This window comes from Sebastes umbrosus, chromosome 24, assembly GCF_015220745.1.
Source record: "Sebastes umbrosus isolate fSebUmb1 chromosome 24, fSebUmb1.pri, whole genome shotgun sequence".
NCBI lineage: Eukaryota > Metazoa > Chordata > Actinopteri > Perciformes > Sebastidae > Sebastes > Sebastes umbrosus.
Genome location: NC_051292.1, coordinates 6,917,040 through 6,936,372, shown reverse-complemented (window position 1 = coordinate 6,936,372; position 19,333 = coordinate 6,917,040). Strand labels below are relative to the sequence as shown.

The 19,333-nt window shown below is 41.3% G+C and overlaps 1 protein-coding gene across 3 annotated transcripts in view; it reads right to left on the bottom strand.

Moving 5' to 3' along the window:
- LOC119483354 (interleukin-1 receptor accessory protein-like 1) overlaps positions 1 to 19,333 on the bottom strand; it is a 314,228-nt gene that overhangs the window by 133,145 nt on the left and 161,750 nt on the right. For all 3 annotated transcript variants that reach the window (XM_037761374.1, XM_037761376.1, XM_037761375.1), the window contains 2 exons: positions 9,996 to 10,182; positions 8,475 to 8,628 (listed from right to left, as the gene is read on the bottom strand). In XM_037761374.1, the coding sequence (XP_037617302.1) occupies positions 8,475 to 8,628; positions 9,996 to 10,182 (341 nt within the window). The remainder of the gene's footprint in view (positions 1 to 8,474; positions 8,629 to 9,995; positions 10,183 to 19,333) is intronic.

The window sequence follows — 19,333 nt, the reverse complement described above, 5'->3', positions numbered from 1 at the left end:
TATTATACAAGCTTTTTTAACAAGGTCAATTAGTAGCATTGTGTTATGTGAAAAAGTTTGTCTGTTGATCATTTTGTCATACATACTGTTACCAAGATCAAGAACGAACTTCCATATAGCTTTTCACATCCAAACCTTCCCATGTTCACCTACCATGTTCTTCCCTCCCAAACCCACCTGCTACCAATAAAATAAATAAGTGAAAACCTCAGTAAAGATAGGGTTGGTAATGTTGAGAAACTAGCAAGAGTACGCCGAAAAACCGAGCCCAGTGTTGCCAACTCTTTTCCAAGCGCTACATGTCCAACAAGTCCACTCAACTGGCCGTTCAAGCGGTGACGTACCCTATCATGGAATGCACCTGATTGGTCCCTGGTTTCCTGCTCGACGTTTCAAACACGAAACAACATGGCAGCCTGCTCGCAACCTTTCTGTTATTCCGTCTAAACAACCCAACAAAACCTACTCTTGAAAACATTGTAAGCGGGAAATAGGCTATGCTGAATCTCGTTTCATTTTAGAACTAGATCGCCTATAGTTTGACAGCTTGGTCCAAGTTTGGTGAGCCGGACGCGTTGCGCTGGACGGGCTCATTTGCATAAAGGACTGTTCCGGCCTTTTTCATTTTGAAAGAGAAACAGCCAATAAGGAAACTCCAACACGCGGCCAACCAATCGTGTAACTTCATCACTGTCACGGCCCTCTACGGTCCAATCAAAAGGCCAAGAATGCTATTGTATGTATCATCATGAGACATAAAAACAAGTCTGGTCGAAGTGTCTATGGTTAAAAAAAAATATTCCATTAGCCAGTACCACTGCTTCAGAACATTGTGAGGGTGTGAAGATCATAATGCCACGCCCAAAGGTATGACATATAAGCGTTCCTGAAATAAAAATGAATCAAAACTGAGATCCCCAAGTATATATGTGTATTTCATGCAGGCAACTTCCACACATATAAATCTAACGGCTACAACACAAACAAAACAACACAAAAATATCTAAGTTCAACAAGTTAACCAACCGTGCTGTAACGAATAACTCACTCTTGAAGAGTTGAAATGTGCCATCAGCCACAGCAGGACACGATGAATTCAAAATGACAGCATAATGGCAAGCTTCATCTTTATTTATAAGTCTCTAATAAAGTGACAAAATATCAAAGCTAATGATTTTTTTTTTTTTTTAAATGCAATAAATTACTAAACCTCATCAAGCACCTGCTGGTTACACAATGTATTAAATTCACAAGAAAGAAAAAAAAGGATTACTCTGAATCTACTCAGTGCATCATCGTTTCTTCTCCACCAGCACCTTGGCCAGATTAATTATCTTCCATCAATTAAAAGGAGCAATTATATTCCAACCTCCTTCATATGCTAATGAGTCAACTCGGGGATCGGAGAGGAAATTTGTAATGGCCACCAAATGGTGCTGGCAGGAGATGTACCTTTGCAGAATCGAGGCAGTAGTGTCATATTGCCCTGAAGAGGTAAACTGTTTATTAGGATTAACAAGGATATAGAGGCCCTGTTAATATTTCAGTGTTAAATGACTTCATACTTTGAAGGATTTAATACTGAACACATATTTAAAGTTACATATTGCTGTGTTCTTGTGCCAAAGGCTGTCTGTGTTCCTCTCGCCGCCCCCCCCGCCAAAACAAATGCCACATTTCTCTTTTTTTTTTTACTCAGCAAAACTAAAGTCATTTAGCTGCTCCTTGAGAACAATAGACTGAAGTATAAAGGATCAATATGTTTCAGCTTCAACGGCATTCATCATGGTGACAGGATTGCATATATTATAGGTAATGACATCCAAGAAGTGCCGGGCCAGGATGCAAAAAAAAACAATGGGTCCAATATTGAAAACAAAAGTTTGCCCTCGAGCTTCTGATGTCCATATTGGAGAGACTTATGGTTGTGTTTCTAAATGAAGACTTTTCTTACTTGCTAACTTGATAATTGCTAACACGGCATGGTAAGGTAGTTTAAACACCACTGTCTTGATGTAAAGGCTAGTTTAAAAAGAAGAATAGAAGAGAACGTAGCATTAAAAATGATGGTAAATATGATTTTTACTGGGTATTAACATAATGTATCTGGATAATGAAATCTGATATGGACTTTTGCATTTGTATTCATAAGTGTTCTTATTATCTAGTTTCTGTCCACATTATAATTGGATCCCGATATACAAATTAGACTAGCTGGCATACTTGTCAACAAGCATGACGTGTCCGAGGTCAAAGGAAGCAATGTGGAATACTTTCAAGGAACCTCTACAACGTAAGGCGAGGGTAAAAATGCACCCGATTCAACTGTTATCAGCTCATTAAATGTGAGTTATAAGTCGCTATAAGCACCATAGATGTGGGTCAGTAGGGGCATACTACGCTTTCACGCTTTCCACAGCGCCTGACTTCTACTTTTGCTCCTGTAATAATTACTACGGTTGCTGCCATGTGAATCGATGATAGAACCTACTAGTAGGTGTAGCAGGCCCCTACTGAGCCACATCTATGAGGCTTATAACCACTGATGATACTTATTCAAAGACTATTCAAAACAGTCTAACTGTCTGAAAAAGGTAATCAGTGCTTGTGGAGAAGCTTGCTAGCACTAGTGCTAGCTCAGCAGTCATGTGACCCCTTTGTCCTGCACGTTGTGGGGGCCCTCAAGAGTCTCCCACAGCAATACCGCTCGATAATATCTGCTTATTTTATCTTTGCAGAGGTCATAGCTTTCTGACGGGCAACTTGAGATAGCAGGAAGAGGCGGAGTTGGGTGACCATCTCAACGCATTTTCTTTCTTAAAAATGTACGGATTTACACCTGACTGACATCTGATCACAGATTTTATTGCATTTAGCAAACAAAAGCCGTGCATAGTCTTGCTCTCTACTTAAAATTCATGTTCTAAACTTGTTCTGCACATCTGTTTTTCTTTGTCTACGTTTGCAGAAAAACAGCCTCTAGCTTACAAATGCACAGCAGAAAACAGATATCAAGGGAAAGGTTCCCATCCTTCAAGAGGAAGAAACAACATAGGTCTTTTCATTTCCAACCAGTCAAGTCCGTGTGCAATAATATTAAGACACTGATGTAGGATTGTGCTATCTGGCAAGAAACCATCGTTCACTCGAGAGGAATTGGTTTTAAATGTGCTAGACTGAAAGATAGTTGAAACGAGTGTTGCAACGAGGATTTAAAGGCACAAAATGACCATTTGTATATCAATTACTCACCCTGTGTGACTTTGAATTCTTGATGAAAACTTTTTCTTGCATGCATCCACGGCAAAAGAAGAAGCAAAAAAACGGAGAAAAGTCTTGATGAATTGAGGTAAATGGGCTCCGATTCTTCTTTCACCGTTGAGGCATGCGAGAAAAAAGTTTTTCTTCAAGAACTCAAGGTAACGCGGGGTGAGCGAGTATTCCTTCAAGCCACAAAGCTACCAGAGTATCAGATCTCTCTATTCAACAGACTTTAAGGACATGAAAAATACCAGGTGAATGAGTCAGTTTAAAGAGGAACGCAGAGACATTTTCTGCGGAGATCCAAGACTGTTTCCAACCTCTCAGGCATTTTGGTTATTTACACGCTCGCCCCTTCCCTTCCTCTACCAAGCACACCTCATTGCGTGCCGGTTCAAAATAAGAAAAGCAGGTTAACAGCATCAGTCCCAGCTCATTAGCTACACTGACAGTCTATTTTGCACACCAAAGTTGCTGCAGCCCTGCGTATCTGTTTCATCACCGCTCCTTCATTCCGCCGTGTTTAATCTAAGACATCAAACGGCGCACCTTGCAAAGAAGTCGTAAAAGCGCACATTTTATTTAAAAATGAATGTCGCTTCCAATTACCCCGGCGAGGGAGCTCGTTATGATTTTTAGTGGCGCTCATTATAATCACATGGAATCTGACCTTTTGGCCCGTTGCACTGCTGTGAGAGGGCCTCTAGGCTGTTGATAAAGAGGGGAGTGACAGGGGTTTTGATGGCGAATTGGAAGTATCTGCGGGAGGTTGATGATGATATTACATAAAAGTTCATGTATACTTATTCCAGATAAAAGAAAAGAAAGTATGACTGGTCCCCTCCTGTGGCTCCTCATTTAAAATATCCTGGAATCGCCCCTGGAGAGTATGCGGATCGAAAGGTCAACTCTGAAACACAGGGTACACTTAAAACCCTTTTCAAACTACAGAGAAGTAATGAAATGTAACTTAATGTGTAGCCATAAAGGTTCTGCTTCTTTTCCCACTGCTTGCCACGTTCTTTGGGGACAAGTTCTTGGAACTGGACATCTACGCTGCTAAGGAGGTGATATTACATTGCAAGTTCCATGTACTTCAATGGTTACCAGCAGTGCTGCAGATTGTGATTGGTCAACCAATACTTTAGAAACTGCTTGGGAGATTTTGTTTTCTTTGTACACAGCAGTGCAGCTGAAAGACTCAACAAGATTACAGAAAAATAAAGGTTATATCTCATATAAACTAGAAATTATAAACTGTAGATAAAGAAAATGAGAAACAATGTCAGCCCTATTTTTTACATTGTTGTCTGCCCCACAACTGCTTACTTTACTCTTTTACCAAGCAGCACATAAAAATGGCATAGTCTGTCGTAGCCAGCGGCACCAGAATGAGCTTTTAAGAGAGGGGCATCCAGCTTTGGATGACGCAACAGGCTAGTGAACTTTTTTACGTCAACTTCCTTTCAATCTCAGCCTAGACTACTGTTTTTGTACAACTAAAATATGGTAAGAAATGCATTCCCTCTTCTCATCAGGGTACTTATAGATCAAAATGGTAGTGTTTTTTTTAGCGCAGTGGTCCACATTAGAAACTAGGGACGAGGGGTTGCCGACTTACTAACCAACCATCCAACCAGCCAGCCAACCAACCAACCAACCAACCAACCAACCAACCAACCAACCAACCAACCAACCAACCAGCCAACCAACAAACCAACCAACCATCCAACCAACCAACCAACCAACCAACAAACCAACAAACCAACAAGTCAATATGTTGTTTTTAATCAACAATGGTTGATTATGATTGGATAAAGATCCAACCTTTTGACGCCATAGGCTTAGATATTATCACCATAGACTGTATATAAGAAATGGACGTAGTTGACGTGACGTCACCCATTGGTTTGTGGACTACAGTTTTGAAGCCTCGAGTTCGGAATTTTGACTTTTGCCATCTTGGTTTTTGGCTGTTGACATCTTGTTTTTTTGCAACCAGAAGTGACACGAGAGGGTTGACCCTGCTTTATGGTCTATTTGACTCTAAATGGGACCATAATTTACAAAATGAACATCATGCTGTGTTGAAGAAGACTTGAAATTAGCGATTGAGACCATAAACTCATGTTTACAATGTTTAGTGAGGTAATAAATCAAGTGAGAAGTAGGCACATTTTCTCATAGACTTCTATACAACCAGATTCTTTTTGCAACCAGAGGAGTCACCCTCTGCTGCATTGGCTTAACTTTTCAGACCTGGAGGTTGCCCACTGGTTATCGGCAACATTTTATGTCTTAGTTGGTAGAGTTTTTTTTTTTAAGCTCAGATGTGATTCTGTGTTGTTACTCTTTTTCAATTTCACACTTCTTCTCACTGAGCTAAATGGGTATATAATGGGGATAAATGTCTGACAATTTCCTAAACAATTGAACCCTAGAATGCTTGTTATCATGATTAATTGTTAAAATTAGACAAACCTGAGTGTTTTGTACACAAAAGTATTGACTATTACGACTAGTGGAGGACACTGAATCAATATGAAATCAGGGGATCTATCAAAATCTGGAGGGAAACTGGAAATCATGTCGATTGAGAGGCTCTTCTATCATTAATCATGAGCACATGAAGGTGTTTAGGACTGAAGAGTGGTTCAACCCAGTTAGTGAAAGCTTGGCCTAAACACCAATGACAGGAGTTCTTTCCAAGAACGAACCCCCCTTTCCTTATAGGACGAGACGTGTTTCATGTGTGAAGCAGCACCAGCAGACAGAAATAGAAGACAGATCAAAAGAACCGGGTAGTTAGCATGATCAGTACAGCCACCGTGGCTGCACAAAAGAAGAAAAAAAAAAACACCACGCAGAAGACTCCAAACTTCTTCAATCGAAGACGGACGATAAATAAATAAATCCAAAACTCAAGAGGAAAGCAATTCTGCCTAAAAGGAAGCCAAAAGCAGAGCGAACGCTGGCATTGCTCTCCAAAGATAAAAAGCACTCCGAGTTCAGAGAGAACAATGAGAGCTTGTGTAACACTTTGTATTACACTTTGTTACCTCGAGGCAAAATTGTATCTTGTAACTTACAGTAAAAGTCAACTTTGGTCTCTGCATCCTTAAAGGTACATTTAAGTATACCAATACACTACACTACGAATTAGACCCAAAGGTCCTCATTATTTTTAAGTGTCATTTTCCTTACAAAATGTCAAGTAAAAACAAAACCTTTTCTTTCACACATACTGACAACATCTTAAATCAAACCACCAAATAAACTTGATTTATATCCATTCATCTGTTTTCTATACAGCTACTGTACATCCTGGATGGGTTCAAAAGGCTAAAAACAGACACATTCACACCTCCAGGCAGACTGAATGTGGGAGTAAACCCAGACAAACACAGTTGGAAGAGTATAAAAAAGTCATAAATGCCAAGGCCCAATCATCAATCATCTTCTGCCACCTGTTTTTGAAATGCTGAATGTCTCCAAAGAAGATAGAGAGATTAAGACTATTCCCCCGTGATGACATTTTGAGGCTGGTGAGAAGATGATTTATGACTTCGCTCGCCCCTCACCGGAGTCTGTCTTTGTCTCTTTAAAGGGACGATAAAGTGTAATCAAGGAGCAGTTTACAACAAACACTTTGTCTGACCCCTCACACCCACAATGCACTGTGGCAGCTGAAATGCAACGGCCCCTCTAACCCCATCCAAAAAGCTCTTCACTTCTCTCTGTTTTGTTTCAGTCTGTATCATCCTGCATTTGTTTGGATTCTTGCAGACGTAAGCCACCACGGAAAAAAAAAGCGAGTTCAGCCAAATGAGTCACAGAGATGGAAAGCTGTTGTCATATGAAAAGGTCCAAAGCACAGGGACACTTTGACTCAAAAGAACGTGACCTCCACTTTTCAATGGGCATTTCATAATGGAGCACATCCGTAATAGAGGACAATATCAAAGGGGACATATCGTGCTCATTTTCTGGTTCATATTTGAAAATTGGGGTTTCTACTAGAACATGTTTACACGCTTTAATCTTAAAAAAACACATAATTTTTCTCATACTGTCTGTCTGAATATACATGTATTCACCCTCTGTGTATAATTAAAGAGGACCTATTACGCTTTTTCCCTTTCCTTTAGTGTTTATATAGTTTTTTGTGCATGTAAAAGGTCTGCAAAGTTACAAAGTCCACGCCAAAGGGAGAAACACTGCTCCTTAACTGCCTGAAACGCCTTGCTTGAAGTACTGCCTATTCTTCCGTAACATGGTGATGTCACCAAGTAACACATTTGCATAAAACCTGCCAGGCACCTACAGTAGCATGGCACTCCCACGAACAAAGCTAGTTAGAGCGGAGCTGGAGCGCAGTCCAAAGACCAATCACAACAGAGTAGGCCAGCTGATCAATCAAAGCAGACTGGGCTTTTTGGGAGGGGGGACTTAAAGAGACAGGCACTAAAATGGAGCGTTTCAGACAGAGGGTGAAAAGAGGTGCTGCAGCACAGCCAGTATGAGAAAAATAAAGCATTTTTTTTTACATTAAAGCAACAAACATGTTCTAGTAGAAACCCAAAATACAAGTATGCACCTGAAAATGAGCATAATAGATCCTCTTTAAGATATAAATTTGGGGCCCTCCCTATCTACAGTCCCTGCTGTGTCAACCTTGTCTGTGGCAGTGTCAGTGGCAAGCAATCTGTCACCCACTTTAGGTTCAGGCTTAAATATTTCAACAGCCTTAAGAAAAAGTGCTGAGGTGGCTGCTGGTGGCGGAGGTGGATTCCACTACTTAGCAATTAAAGCAGCCTAGAAGTCACAGAGAGACAGTGACGCAATTGACTGCGACACTTTGGCGAAAGGTGCAGGGATCAGCTTTAAAAAGCTCCATTTTTTAACAACCTGAAGACACTTTTTTTTTCTACCCACATCACATTGTAAAAATCTGTAGAAAACAATCACCAGACAGCGCGCACAAAGGCGTGAGCAACAATGAGGATATTTTGTGGAAATACTTTTGTTTTGAAATGCATTCAATATACTGATGTTCCTTTCTGCTGTCGCAAGCACTGCAGCAATTCAGGCTCTCTGTATCTCTTTCAGTAAATGCCAGTGTTTAAACATCTCGACAAAAGGAAGCAGAGATGACTCTGCAATCAAAGGATTTGCAGCATTGAAGAAATGTCAGAAAAAAAAAAGTTCTTTACCTGTGACGGATAGCTCTGTAGTCCTCCGCACCACAAAGTTCCCAAACTGTAATTCGCAGGTGTAATTCCCAATGTCATCTTCCCGTACTTCCTTGATGGACAGAGTGTCCCTCCTCCTCTCTATGGTTTGTCTCCACTGCTTTGGCTTGCATTCCTTTATTTAAAAACACAGGAAAAGGACCGGCGGGGATACAGAAAGTTAGAATAAAGAAAATGCACTGTGTCACTGTTGGCTTTCAAGTGTTTGAAATCAGCAGGAAACACGCTTTCACTTGACATGAGACTTTATATTTTGTCTGAGCTTTAAGCATATTGAGGCTAAGTCCACAGAGAGCCCTTTGTTACTAAACAAGCTGTCATAAAGAACTAAAACAGCTTCCCACGCAGTTATGGTAGAGAGACCTCATCTCATATTATGCCAGATTTCAGTTATGGCGCACCCCTTTTGCCCAGACACTAATACTGTTTTAGACAGTGTGTTTATCATTCTGAGGGAGGACTACCGTACTGGATTGGGTTCAGAGGCTACTCGTAAATACATTACTAAGTTGGGTAAATTCTTAGTAACTGCATAGTTTCAAAGTAGCAATTTACTAAATCCGGTTGCACCGTCAATACCTGAAATGTCTCGAAACATCTTAGGTAGTAAAGGTAATGTGCAAATCAGTTGCTAGGAACAACGTATCCTCATATAACGGTTCGTATGATATCTTAGGAAATCTAATCTATCTTTAGTGCAATCCAATCAAACGCAATCAACTATGTAAACAGGAAGTTACTTAAGCATCCAAAGCTGTTACATAACTTCCAAAAATAATCGTTTTTGACTCCTTTGATCATGGTGATCTTGGCCACCGCTGTCGCCCATTAACAGTGTTCTGTCTTAACCGAGTCTAGGCAGAATATGGGCCACAGTAACACCTGAAGCAAAGGAAACTGGGGCACTGTGGGTTTGGTTTTGGAACTGTGGTCCGAGGCAGGCCTCCCAGAATTCAATCAGCCCCCACTGACGAAGCGAGAGCCAATAACTGGAGGGTGTGGAGCCCACAGTCATTATCTGCTATTTTAATTTGATTCAGTGGGAAACCAGAGAAGCCTCTTGGCCACCTTATCCGGCACACGTTAAGGTTTGATGAATTGGCCCCCGAGCTTCGCCCAACAGGTCTGACTGGGTCAGTTACACTGTGGGCGTCACAACTCGGAGGAGAGAGTTTAAGGTCAAAACAGAAGAAACAGGAGATGTACACAGGGGATAGATTTATTTTTGTGAGTTATATATTTATATTTTGTTTTGATGCTTTCAGCGTCAGAAGTCAGAGAGGACATGGTATTTGAAGATAATTAGATCTGAATATAGCTGACCTGAACTGCAGATAAATAAAAGAACATGCTGTGAAGTAATTTGAATTGAAAGGGTCCATTTCTAATAATGTGCATGATGGGTTTCAGGTGATAGACAGGACCCTTTGTTTAGACAACATCTTCTGCATTTGAAAGGATATTAAATCGGTATTTGTGTACCTTGTACCACACGATCTCAGGCTCCACTCCTGGCTGCAGATAATCCTCAATGCCCGGGCAGGTGATGTCTTTGTTTTTGCTCAGTTCCGCCTTCTCGAAGAACCTCATTTTGGAGTTGTAGCAGAGGTCGGTGTCGTTCTCCGCCACCGTGAGCGACATGGACACCTTCATGCAGTATGTGGAGTTCCTGCGAAAGATGAAAGATGACGGATCAGTCGGAGGAAGAAAGGATATCATATCGAAGTCTTGCCAGCAAACAAAAGCCGCCAGCAGTCCGTCTTCCATCATCTCCAATATGACCCTTAATCTGGACAATTACATATCCTTAAAATGTTTTCTCACCCATTCGAGTAGCAGCGTACAAGTGTGTGCATAAGGGGGCAGGGACGCGGGCGGTAATCTGGAGCGACAGCCTTGAATGTCAACAGCACTTGAAGATTGATTGAGCCTTTTGTTTTCACGTGTTAAGCAGATACAGTGCGAGCTAGCAGAAAATTACTTGCTACAATTGATGTACTGTAACCGCTCAGGTCATATACATAAAGAAGAGGATTTACAACGCCATGGGGAGTGGAGGGGGGGGCGTAAAATGCAAGATTACTTGTAATGTTTGAGGACTACATGCTTGCCTGGGCTCGTCGGCGAGTGTTCATCCATGGTGGGATAAACATTACATTTTACTGCTTGGTGTTGCAGTGATTTGTATTGGGAACCCTTTTCTTTAGACCTCTGAGACCCACAGGCTGGAGCAGGTTCAGTCTTTGAGCTAGGAGGCTAAATAACGCTCCAATTTAGGCTAAATTTGAAACTAAATTTTAAAACTGCCATGGCCATTTTCAAAGGGGTCCCTTCACCTCTGACCTCAAGATATGTGAATGAAAATGGGTTCCAGCGAGTCTCCCCTTTACAGACATGCCCACTTTATGATAATCACATGCAGTTCGGGGCAAAAACCATGCAGTTTTTTGAATGCAGTATAAATGTGTTATTATCTTAGTCCCCACAGTAGCCATTTCATTGTAGCGAGACCATTTTTTAAAATTTGACCTCTGTGTATAAAATGACCTCTAGGATAATCACAGCCTCATGAAGCTTTACAGCCACAAACTAGAGACCTAGAGCATTCAGAGGATGGATGGCTTTCCTAGCTAGATTGACAATAAGGGGGTTTCCAGAACAGAAGTGCTCGCCATCTAATCGACAGATTCTGACTGCAGAAATCTCCAAACAGTGCTGAGCTGCATCTCAAATTAATCTTCAGGTTCCCAGCTATCAGATGATGTACACCACTTCTATGTGACATCTACTGTTGACCCCCTGTACTCCCCTAACAAAGACAAAAACGGGTCTAATGTGGGTCTCAAAAGGTTAAGTACTAACTCAATCTGGGTTCTCATGTTTAGATGCTTCACAGCCACATGAGAGCTAAAGCTACAGCTCCTAAGCTATCCTGTTTGGGTCATTAATGGGACAGCGGTTTTGAGATTGGATCTGCTGCTTGAGTAATTCTTAACAGAACATGTGAATCAATGAACGCATCGATCCTCTGCGAAAGTTGCGCTATTCGAAGGAGGGGGGGGACAGAAGCAAAAGGTCCTTGATGATCAATGGACTCAATAAGAGCACCCTTTCTTTGCTCAAAGTGGCTAATAAGACTGTCACAATTGACAAGCACTCCAGCCCGACTGCAGCAAATCCCTCCCGGTTAAAAGACCAAACAAATTGGCAGCGTTTAGCAAAATCTCATTGCTAATTTTCCAACCAAAGCTGGTTACACAAATTGAGCTGAACCAACAAACAATTACAAACATGTTTAAATCCTCACATAATTGTGTGGCATTAGCGAGCCCGGTGGATTAGCGCGACACACGCTGGTCTTCTGCGTTCGGCAAACAATCCCCCTCGCCCTTCGAACCGGCCGGCCGGGCCGGCGGCGTGGAGTGTGCCGTTTTTCCGTTGATGCAAATGTGACATGATGGGGAGATTATCCCAGACAACTTCTACCAGATGGACACCTGTGCAAATGAGATCCCACGGGTGCGCTTCTCTTGCCTGTTAAATATTCTGGGCAGTGCTGATAAACTCGCTGGAGGAGAGAGAGAGAGAGAGAGAGAGAGAGAGTGGGGGGATTGTGTCATCTGCTCCGCGTGAGTGATCGATGTTGTGGGCCAACGCTTTGTCCTACGATGTCTTTCCAAACATCTCGCATCCATCACGGCGCCTTTTTTGAGGTGACCAGGTGACTATTTACTCAGCAGGTGTAATATTCATGAAGCTTATCCATCCACACTCCGACTTAACTGTACGCATTCGACGCAACTCTCGGCGTACTGCAGATGCAGTGATAACAACCCAGGTGATGCGGTGGCATTAATGGGCGACGGTGTCTGTCAAACGTGTCAAACTGAAGGGGCTATGCAACGTCGTGGCAATGATAGATAGCATCCTGCATACATCAACCCGGAGCAGTGTCGGGCTGACAGCTACTGTACACAGCTGGAGGGCAGGCAGAGGACTCGAGCTGCAATATGCAGCAAACGCAGTCAAATTATGTGCAATGGTCAGTGAGGAGTTAAGCAGAGAGGATTATGATTGGCAGTCTCTCCATACTGCGAGGTCCTCATGGGATTTAGCAGTGGTTAATTTATAGATTTGTGCCAGAGTTACATCCCTCCACCATATTTTTATTTGATTCTATTAACTGTCAATGAATCAGAGGATGAAACCTGCCCTTTAACTCAGCGACTGTTTCGCTCTGATATTAAATAATAGGCGGAAGAATTGATTTGAAATTCTCCCGAGAATCCGCGGCACCTGTGGGGGAATTAATGAACTAACTTAATGAATCTCTTAATTAAAAATAACTCCCCTCTAATAGAAAAATCGGGTGATGAAATAATTGCCGGTTGCTCATTAGAGCTTTACTTTCAAGTAACAATAACGTTCTCGGAGAATTGTCTCAGCACAAGGCGAGAGGTGCAAAAGGTTGATTTAAGGTTAGCCCGACATGGTGTCCTCACAAGGCGGCGAAATAAACCCACCGCAGGTATTAACTCAGGGTGACATTAGCATTTCAATAAAGACGACTGATGTTTATCTTAAAGGGGACATATCGTTGAGAAAGTCACTTTTTCTGGGATTTTGACAGGCGCCAAAATGGAGCGTTTCAGACAGAGGGTGTATACAGGTATATTCAAACGGACTTTATGAGAAAAATAATGTGTTTTTTGAACATTAAAGCATGTAAATGTGTTGTAGTTGAAACCCCAAATCACAAGTATGAACCTGAAAATATAAATGATATGTCCCCTTTAATGCAGATGTCATTAAATATGAATCATTCTGTGATAAAATCACATTGGCATGTTACAAATAGGGCTATTTCTTGCTTAAAATATTTAATGGCACATTTTTTATCTGTTCAAAATGTACCTTAAAGGGAGATTTGTCAAGTATTTACTACTCTTATCAACATGGGAGTGGGCAAATATGCTGCTTTATGCAAATGTATGTATGTATTTATTATTGGAAATCAATTAACAACACAAGATAAGGACAAATATTGTCCAGAAACCCTCACAAGTACTGCATTTAGCATTAAAAAATATGCAACATGGCAAACTGCAGCCCAACAGGCAACAACAACTGTCAGTGTGTCAGTGTGCTGACTTGACTATGACTTGCAAACTGCTTGTGATTATCACTCTAACTTCAAAACTAAGCCCGCTACAACCGAAATATCGCAAGTTGCGTTAAAGAAATTAGTGGCGTTAAAACTACTTACAACAACTTAAATGTAATGTCTACAAGAGGCATTCAGTTGTTTGAAAACTACTGAAAAATGAAACCTATATATCAGCCTACTTTGAGGAGATTGTCATTGTTAATATGGCAGCATCCCAAATGTCTCATCGGCTTAAATGACACGTCCTCTATCACTGCAGCTTTTTAAAAATGTCACAGAAGTATTTCGACTCAGTAGAGATATTGCTAACATCTGCCATATCATTACCGCATTCCTTAGCAGCACACTGGATGTGTATATGGCATTGGAGTTAAGCACCTGATAGGCGGATTCTAACTTTTCAAGGCCAGGTAGAACTGAATCACTGACTCAGAAAAGGAGCCCTAGCTGACTAATTCTTTATGTGATGGTGGAGGGTTTTTGTATGGAGTGAAGTGAATGCAGAAATAGAATCCCTGAAGGACACTTGTCTTTTCAATACGACCTTTGTGACTGGATGTACCAGAAACGTCTGGCTACACTGCTGTTGATACATAGTCATAGTCAAGCATATGTACAGATACAGATGGGTGGCTGGGGAGATGAACACCGTTCTTTCAAACAAAAGATACTCCCTCATTTTGTGTTTGAAGTGCCTTAAACTTCTTTCTAACAGCCAGCAGGGGGCGACTCCTCTGGTTGCAAAAAGAAGTAACAGTGACTATGTACATGTCTTATATAGAGTGCATGTGTCGAACACATCACAATATCTTCCATATAGGTGTTAGGTTAACATCCGATTCACATCATTTTCCCTTTAGTTTTAGATAATCCTAAATAAATGTTTTCCACAGTGTTTCCTGTTTCTGCAGAATGAGTCTGCAACTGCTGCTTTTCCTCCATTAGGAGTCATTTTGTACCAAAGCTAAAGGGAATCACATAAACAAGTATATGAGCGTCCCATCATTGGGTCCATCTTGGTGCAACGTGCATCAGCATCTACCTGAGATTGGATCGAAATGCCAAGCGAGGTTACGTTAGGACGCGAAGAGTAAAAAACAACCCAAATCTATCCTGAGAGCACACGGCGCTGCAGTTAACGCAGCCTGGCATGATTGGAAGAGACAGAGATGGATGTAACAATGGCTTTAGACAGGCAGGGAAAAAGTCTGATCAACATCAAATAGACTGGCAAACTGGCAAAAGACTGAGAAAGGTCAGAAGAGTGGTCTTGATAATGAGCTAGAGACTGAGATTGGACTAAAGTTATATAAACATATGTGCATTACGTCAGCACCCAGTGGTCTACCTTACCCTGTCCACACCAAGCAAAGATTAACCCAGACCAAGATAGTGATCCTAAATCAGTATTTTATGGTCCCTGCATTATTTATGGCCAGAGCGAAGGTCATAGTGAGCAGTGGGAAGACTGGGTCTCCTACCTGTAGCGCCCGCTCATAACTCACCTGTCAACTCCAGCACCGAGCCCGGGATGATTAAGCACCCCGGCTCCCCAAATCTGACTGTGGGCCAACTTGCTCCTACTTAGCCTCTGTCTCAGACTGTGGCACTTGTCTGCCATGCTGGAACAACCGACTCCTGCCTCAATTATAATCCATCCACCTCTCTCTCTCTCTTTACCCCCCTTCTCTGTCCTTGCTTCCACCGGCCCAGTCGCCCTTTTTCTCTCTTGTCTTGTAATACACAATTTCTCAGGGAGGAACACACACCTCTGCGGATAATTTAGCTTTTGCCACGCTGTGAAAAACAACACTCGTATCTGTACATACAAGCACACAAACACAAAATAAAAGACAGGCAAGCATTATCTCCGCATTGTGCGATATGTGGTCGTTGCAACTACAAAGAAAGAACAGCTTCCACGGAGCTTCAATACAACTTTAGTTACAGTAAGGGGTCGATTATGCAAAACGGTGAAATGTCATACTCTAATCTTAATGTTTATCTTTGGTTTTGAGGTATGATTTCTCTTGAGAAAACTTGAAGATGAAGGGAATTACATTAAAGAGGACCTATTATGCTCATTTTCAGGTGCATACTCGTATTTTTGGGTTTCTACTAGAACATGTTTACATGCTTTAATGCTCAAAAAACACTTTATTTTTCTAATACCGGCTGTGCTGCGGCACCCTATTTCACCCTCCGTCTGAAACGCTCTGTTTTAGCGCCTGTCTCACCCGAAAAGCCCAATCTGCGCTGATTGGTCAGCTGGCACCACTCTGTTGTGATTGGTCAACCAAACCAAACCCTTTGACGCCCTAACTTGCTTTGTTTGAGGGAGTGCCAAACTAGCTGCTAGGAAGGTATTATGCAAATGTGTTACTTGGTGACATCACCACGTTACGGAAGAAAAGGCGGGGCTTTCAGGAGCAGTGTTTCTGTGGGGGAGAGTAACTCCCTTTGGCGCTTTGCAACTTTGCAGACCTTTTACATGCACAAAAAACTATATAACGCACTAAAGGAAAGGCAAAAAGCACAAAAGCATGATACATGTCCTCTTTAATACAATGGTGGTTAAACTCTTAACATAAGTCTCTCTAGTATGCCACAGAACTGAAATAACAAACTGCTCCATTTGCTAAATCCAAGCTTCTAAAATGTTTTCATGTCAGAAGTGGAAGTCCATTAGACTCTACAGAACGTAACATTTTATTCCCACATTTTGCTGCCAACACTCAAGTGCAAATGTAGCCCCAGTTTGTGATTTCACCATTACATTTGAGTCACAGAGAATCCATCTGTTTTTCTGAAAAAATAAATACCCGGCAATCTTTGAGGCAGTTCCTTTAACAACACTCAAATACTGGTTTTGTATGACACAAGGATTTTTGTTTAAATTAAAATAAGAAGTAATGTAAACAAACGCCAGTATAGACATATATAATTGAAAACTAAATTTGGTTCACATTGTACAAATTGAGTCAGGATATGTGTCATTTCCATCTTTGCATCCTTTTTTGGAATAAGAAATCGAGTCGCAACTCGGGAAACAGATTGAAAAATTATTTTTGTATAGCAAACAAAATATTTTTTTTCAACCAGATGGTGAGATGAGGACCGTCTGGGTTTGTCAAAGATATGCGGGTTTATTTTTCAGAAAAAAAAAATTGGTTGTTCAGCTTTGTGACTTAAATGTAATGTTGATACATGAAGGAAACCAATTTGGGCTAGTGCTAATGTAGAGACTTTAAAGACAAACAAATAAATAATTGCTATTCTGTTTCCTAATTGGTATTATTTCAAGTGAAGACCATTGAAAACCCCACCTTTAAAAGCATCTCAACCCAAAATCCAACATTAACCGAAGACCTTATTTCCCAACAAACTCCTCCAAGCCTCCCCTTGAGTTGTGTGTCTCAAACTGACAGTAGCACTACTTGTGTGCAAACGCATTACTCAGTCGTTTCCTAGTTGATGCCTTCGGGGAACTCATTTTCCATTCCACGACATCCCCCACTCGTCGTTATGCTAGCAACCTGATTTCATAACAAGCATAAACAATTTGTCTCCATTGTATTCTCTTCTAACTCCGTCATGACCTTATTCATTGGTCCCCAGGCCCTCTGGGCGTAATGTATGAGCAGCCATTCTGCCATGCATATCAAATACAAACCGTCTCTTACTAGCAATGCTGCAGCTGGAATGGGCTGTTGCACTGAGGGTATGGGCCATATCGGGGAAAATATGGAAACCAGATGCAGTCGCTCCACATATGAGAGGTCTCCGCTTTTCAGTTGCTGATTTTTTAATGTATTTCTTTTTCACTTTGGGGTAGCACTGTTTTAAGTTAATATGGCGAAATGGCAACATTATTGATTATATGATTATAGGTGTATATCCTTTTTTTAAATTACATACTCATGTGTGACATTTTGAACTATATACTTATAGTATATGAGCTAAGGAAAAAGATGACATGTATGAGGCTCTAAGTTGATTATGACTGATTTCAATACAGAATGTTTATTCCTTGTTGAGCTATACGTGACAAATTTATACATTTGTCTTTAACTCTATTAGAAAAGCCATGTTCAATAGCAATAATACCTTGTTTTTCAGTTTTTAGGAAATTTGGTTTGTGGACAGCCACTTTGAAGCCTTGAGTTTGGCATTTTGACCGTGACCTGTCAATCACAAGGTAGCCACGCCCTAAAGCATCCCCTGCTTTATGGTCTAATTGACTCTAAATGGGACCATAATTTACTAAATGAACATCATGCTGTATTGAAGAAGACTTGAAACTAGCGATTGAGACCATAAACTCATGTTTACAATGTTCACTGAGGTAATAAATCAAGTGAGAAGTAGGCTCATTATCTCATAGACTTCTATACAATCAGGCTTTTTTTTGCAACCAGAGGAGTCGCCCCCTGCTGGAGGTTGGTGTCACATCCCAGGGACTTCTCTATTATACTCTCACCCTTAGGATTCAGGCATGCTGTGAGTTCTCTCCTATATCACGGTATGACTGATAGCTGCGGTATTGCAGATGTCTAGCTCGGAGCTCCGCCGTTCACAGTTCAGCGGGAGGGGAGGCGAGGGGAGGGAGGGAGGAAAAGTTGGCTGCGGTGCCAAAGTGATTGTGCTTGGGGAATGGCATTTCTGACATTTGTCTGGCAGATAAAAACCACCATCAGATATGAGGAAGAGAAGGTCAGTGTCCCTGCTATCAGATAGCGATGGTTTGGCATCTTGTTTGATGACTTGCTCCGCTCACTGTGGACCAGGCGAGCCAAGAGGTTGGCTATATGGGGAGTCAACACTGAGGATGTGACTGAATAAAATCCCTCATTTGGGATGGTGAAATATTTAACCCGGGTGTTATTTTGCACTCCAGGCTATGCTGTAATATTGAACTGAAATGAATAAAACACCTCCCGTGTATTGCATGTCTCTAAGATGAACAGATAATCCTGAAAATAAATAAATATCGGTCATATGTGACCTTCTGCTCAATTGCCCTGGGTAGTCATGCAGATTCAGACAACTGATACGAGTCAAGAGGTCTCCCAGAATAAAATCTCCACAGCCAAATTTCTCTCCCTCCTCTCCCCTGCAGCCGGGAGCCATTTGAGCTCGGCTTAATCAAACGGAATCGAGCATGGGACAAATGTCCAATCAGGAGGAGCGTGAAGGGCATGCGATGAAATTGGCTGGGACCGTAATGCAGGCACATGGTGGATTCAATTTATATTCCAGTTTCTACAAAGAGTACTCAACGTACATCAAAACGAGCGTATGCAGGACTGGTTAGAGAGCAGAAATGTTGGCCACTTTTGCTGCGCAGTTGAATAAATACAGCTGATATCTATTCAGCATGCTAAAATATTCTGTTATTGATTTGGCCCATGACAGTATCATATTCCCTTTTACATATGGAAACACTAAATAAAGAATATTTATTGGAGTACTCAATCATGTGCATCAGGACAGAGACTAATATTCAAAATACTATGTATTTCAAAAAAAAAAAAGTAACAACTTCTCAGTTTGGGCTCATGTGGTTTATTAAAAAAAATGTTTTTTTTGCTGCTAACTGATTTGCCCGGAAATAGAAGAAATCCAGAATTTTATTTATAAATACTAATGTTGA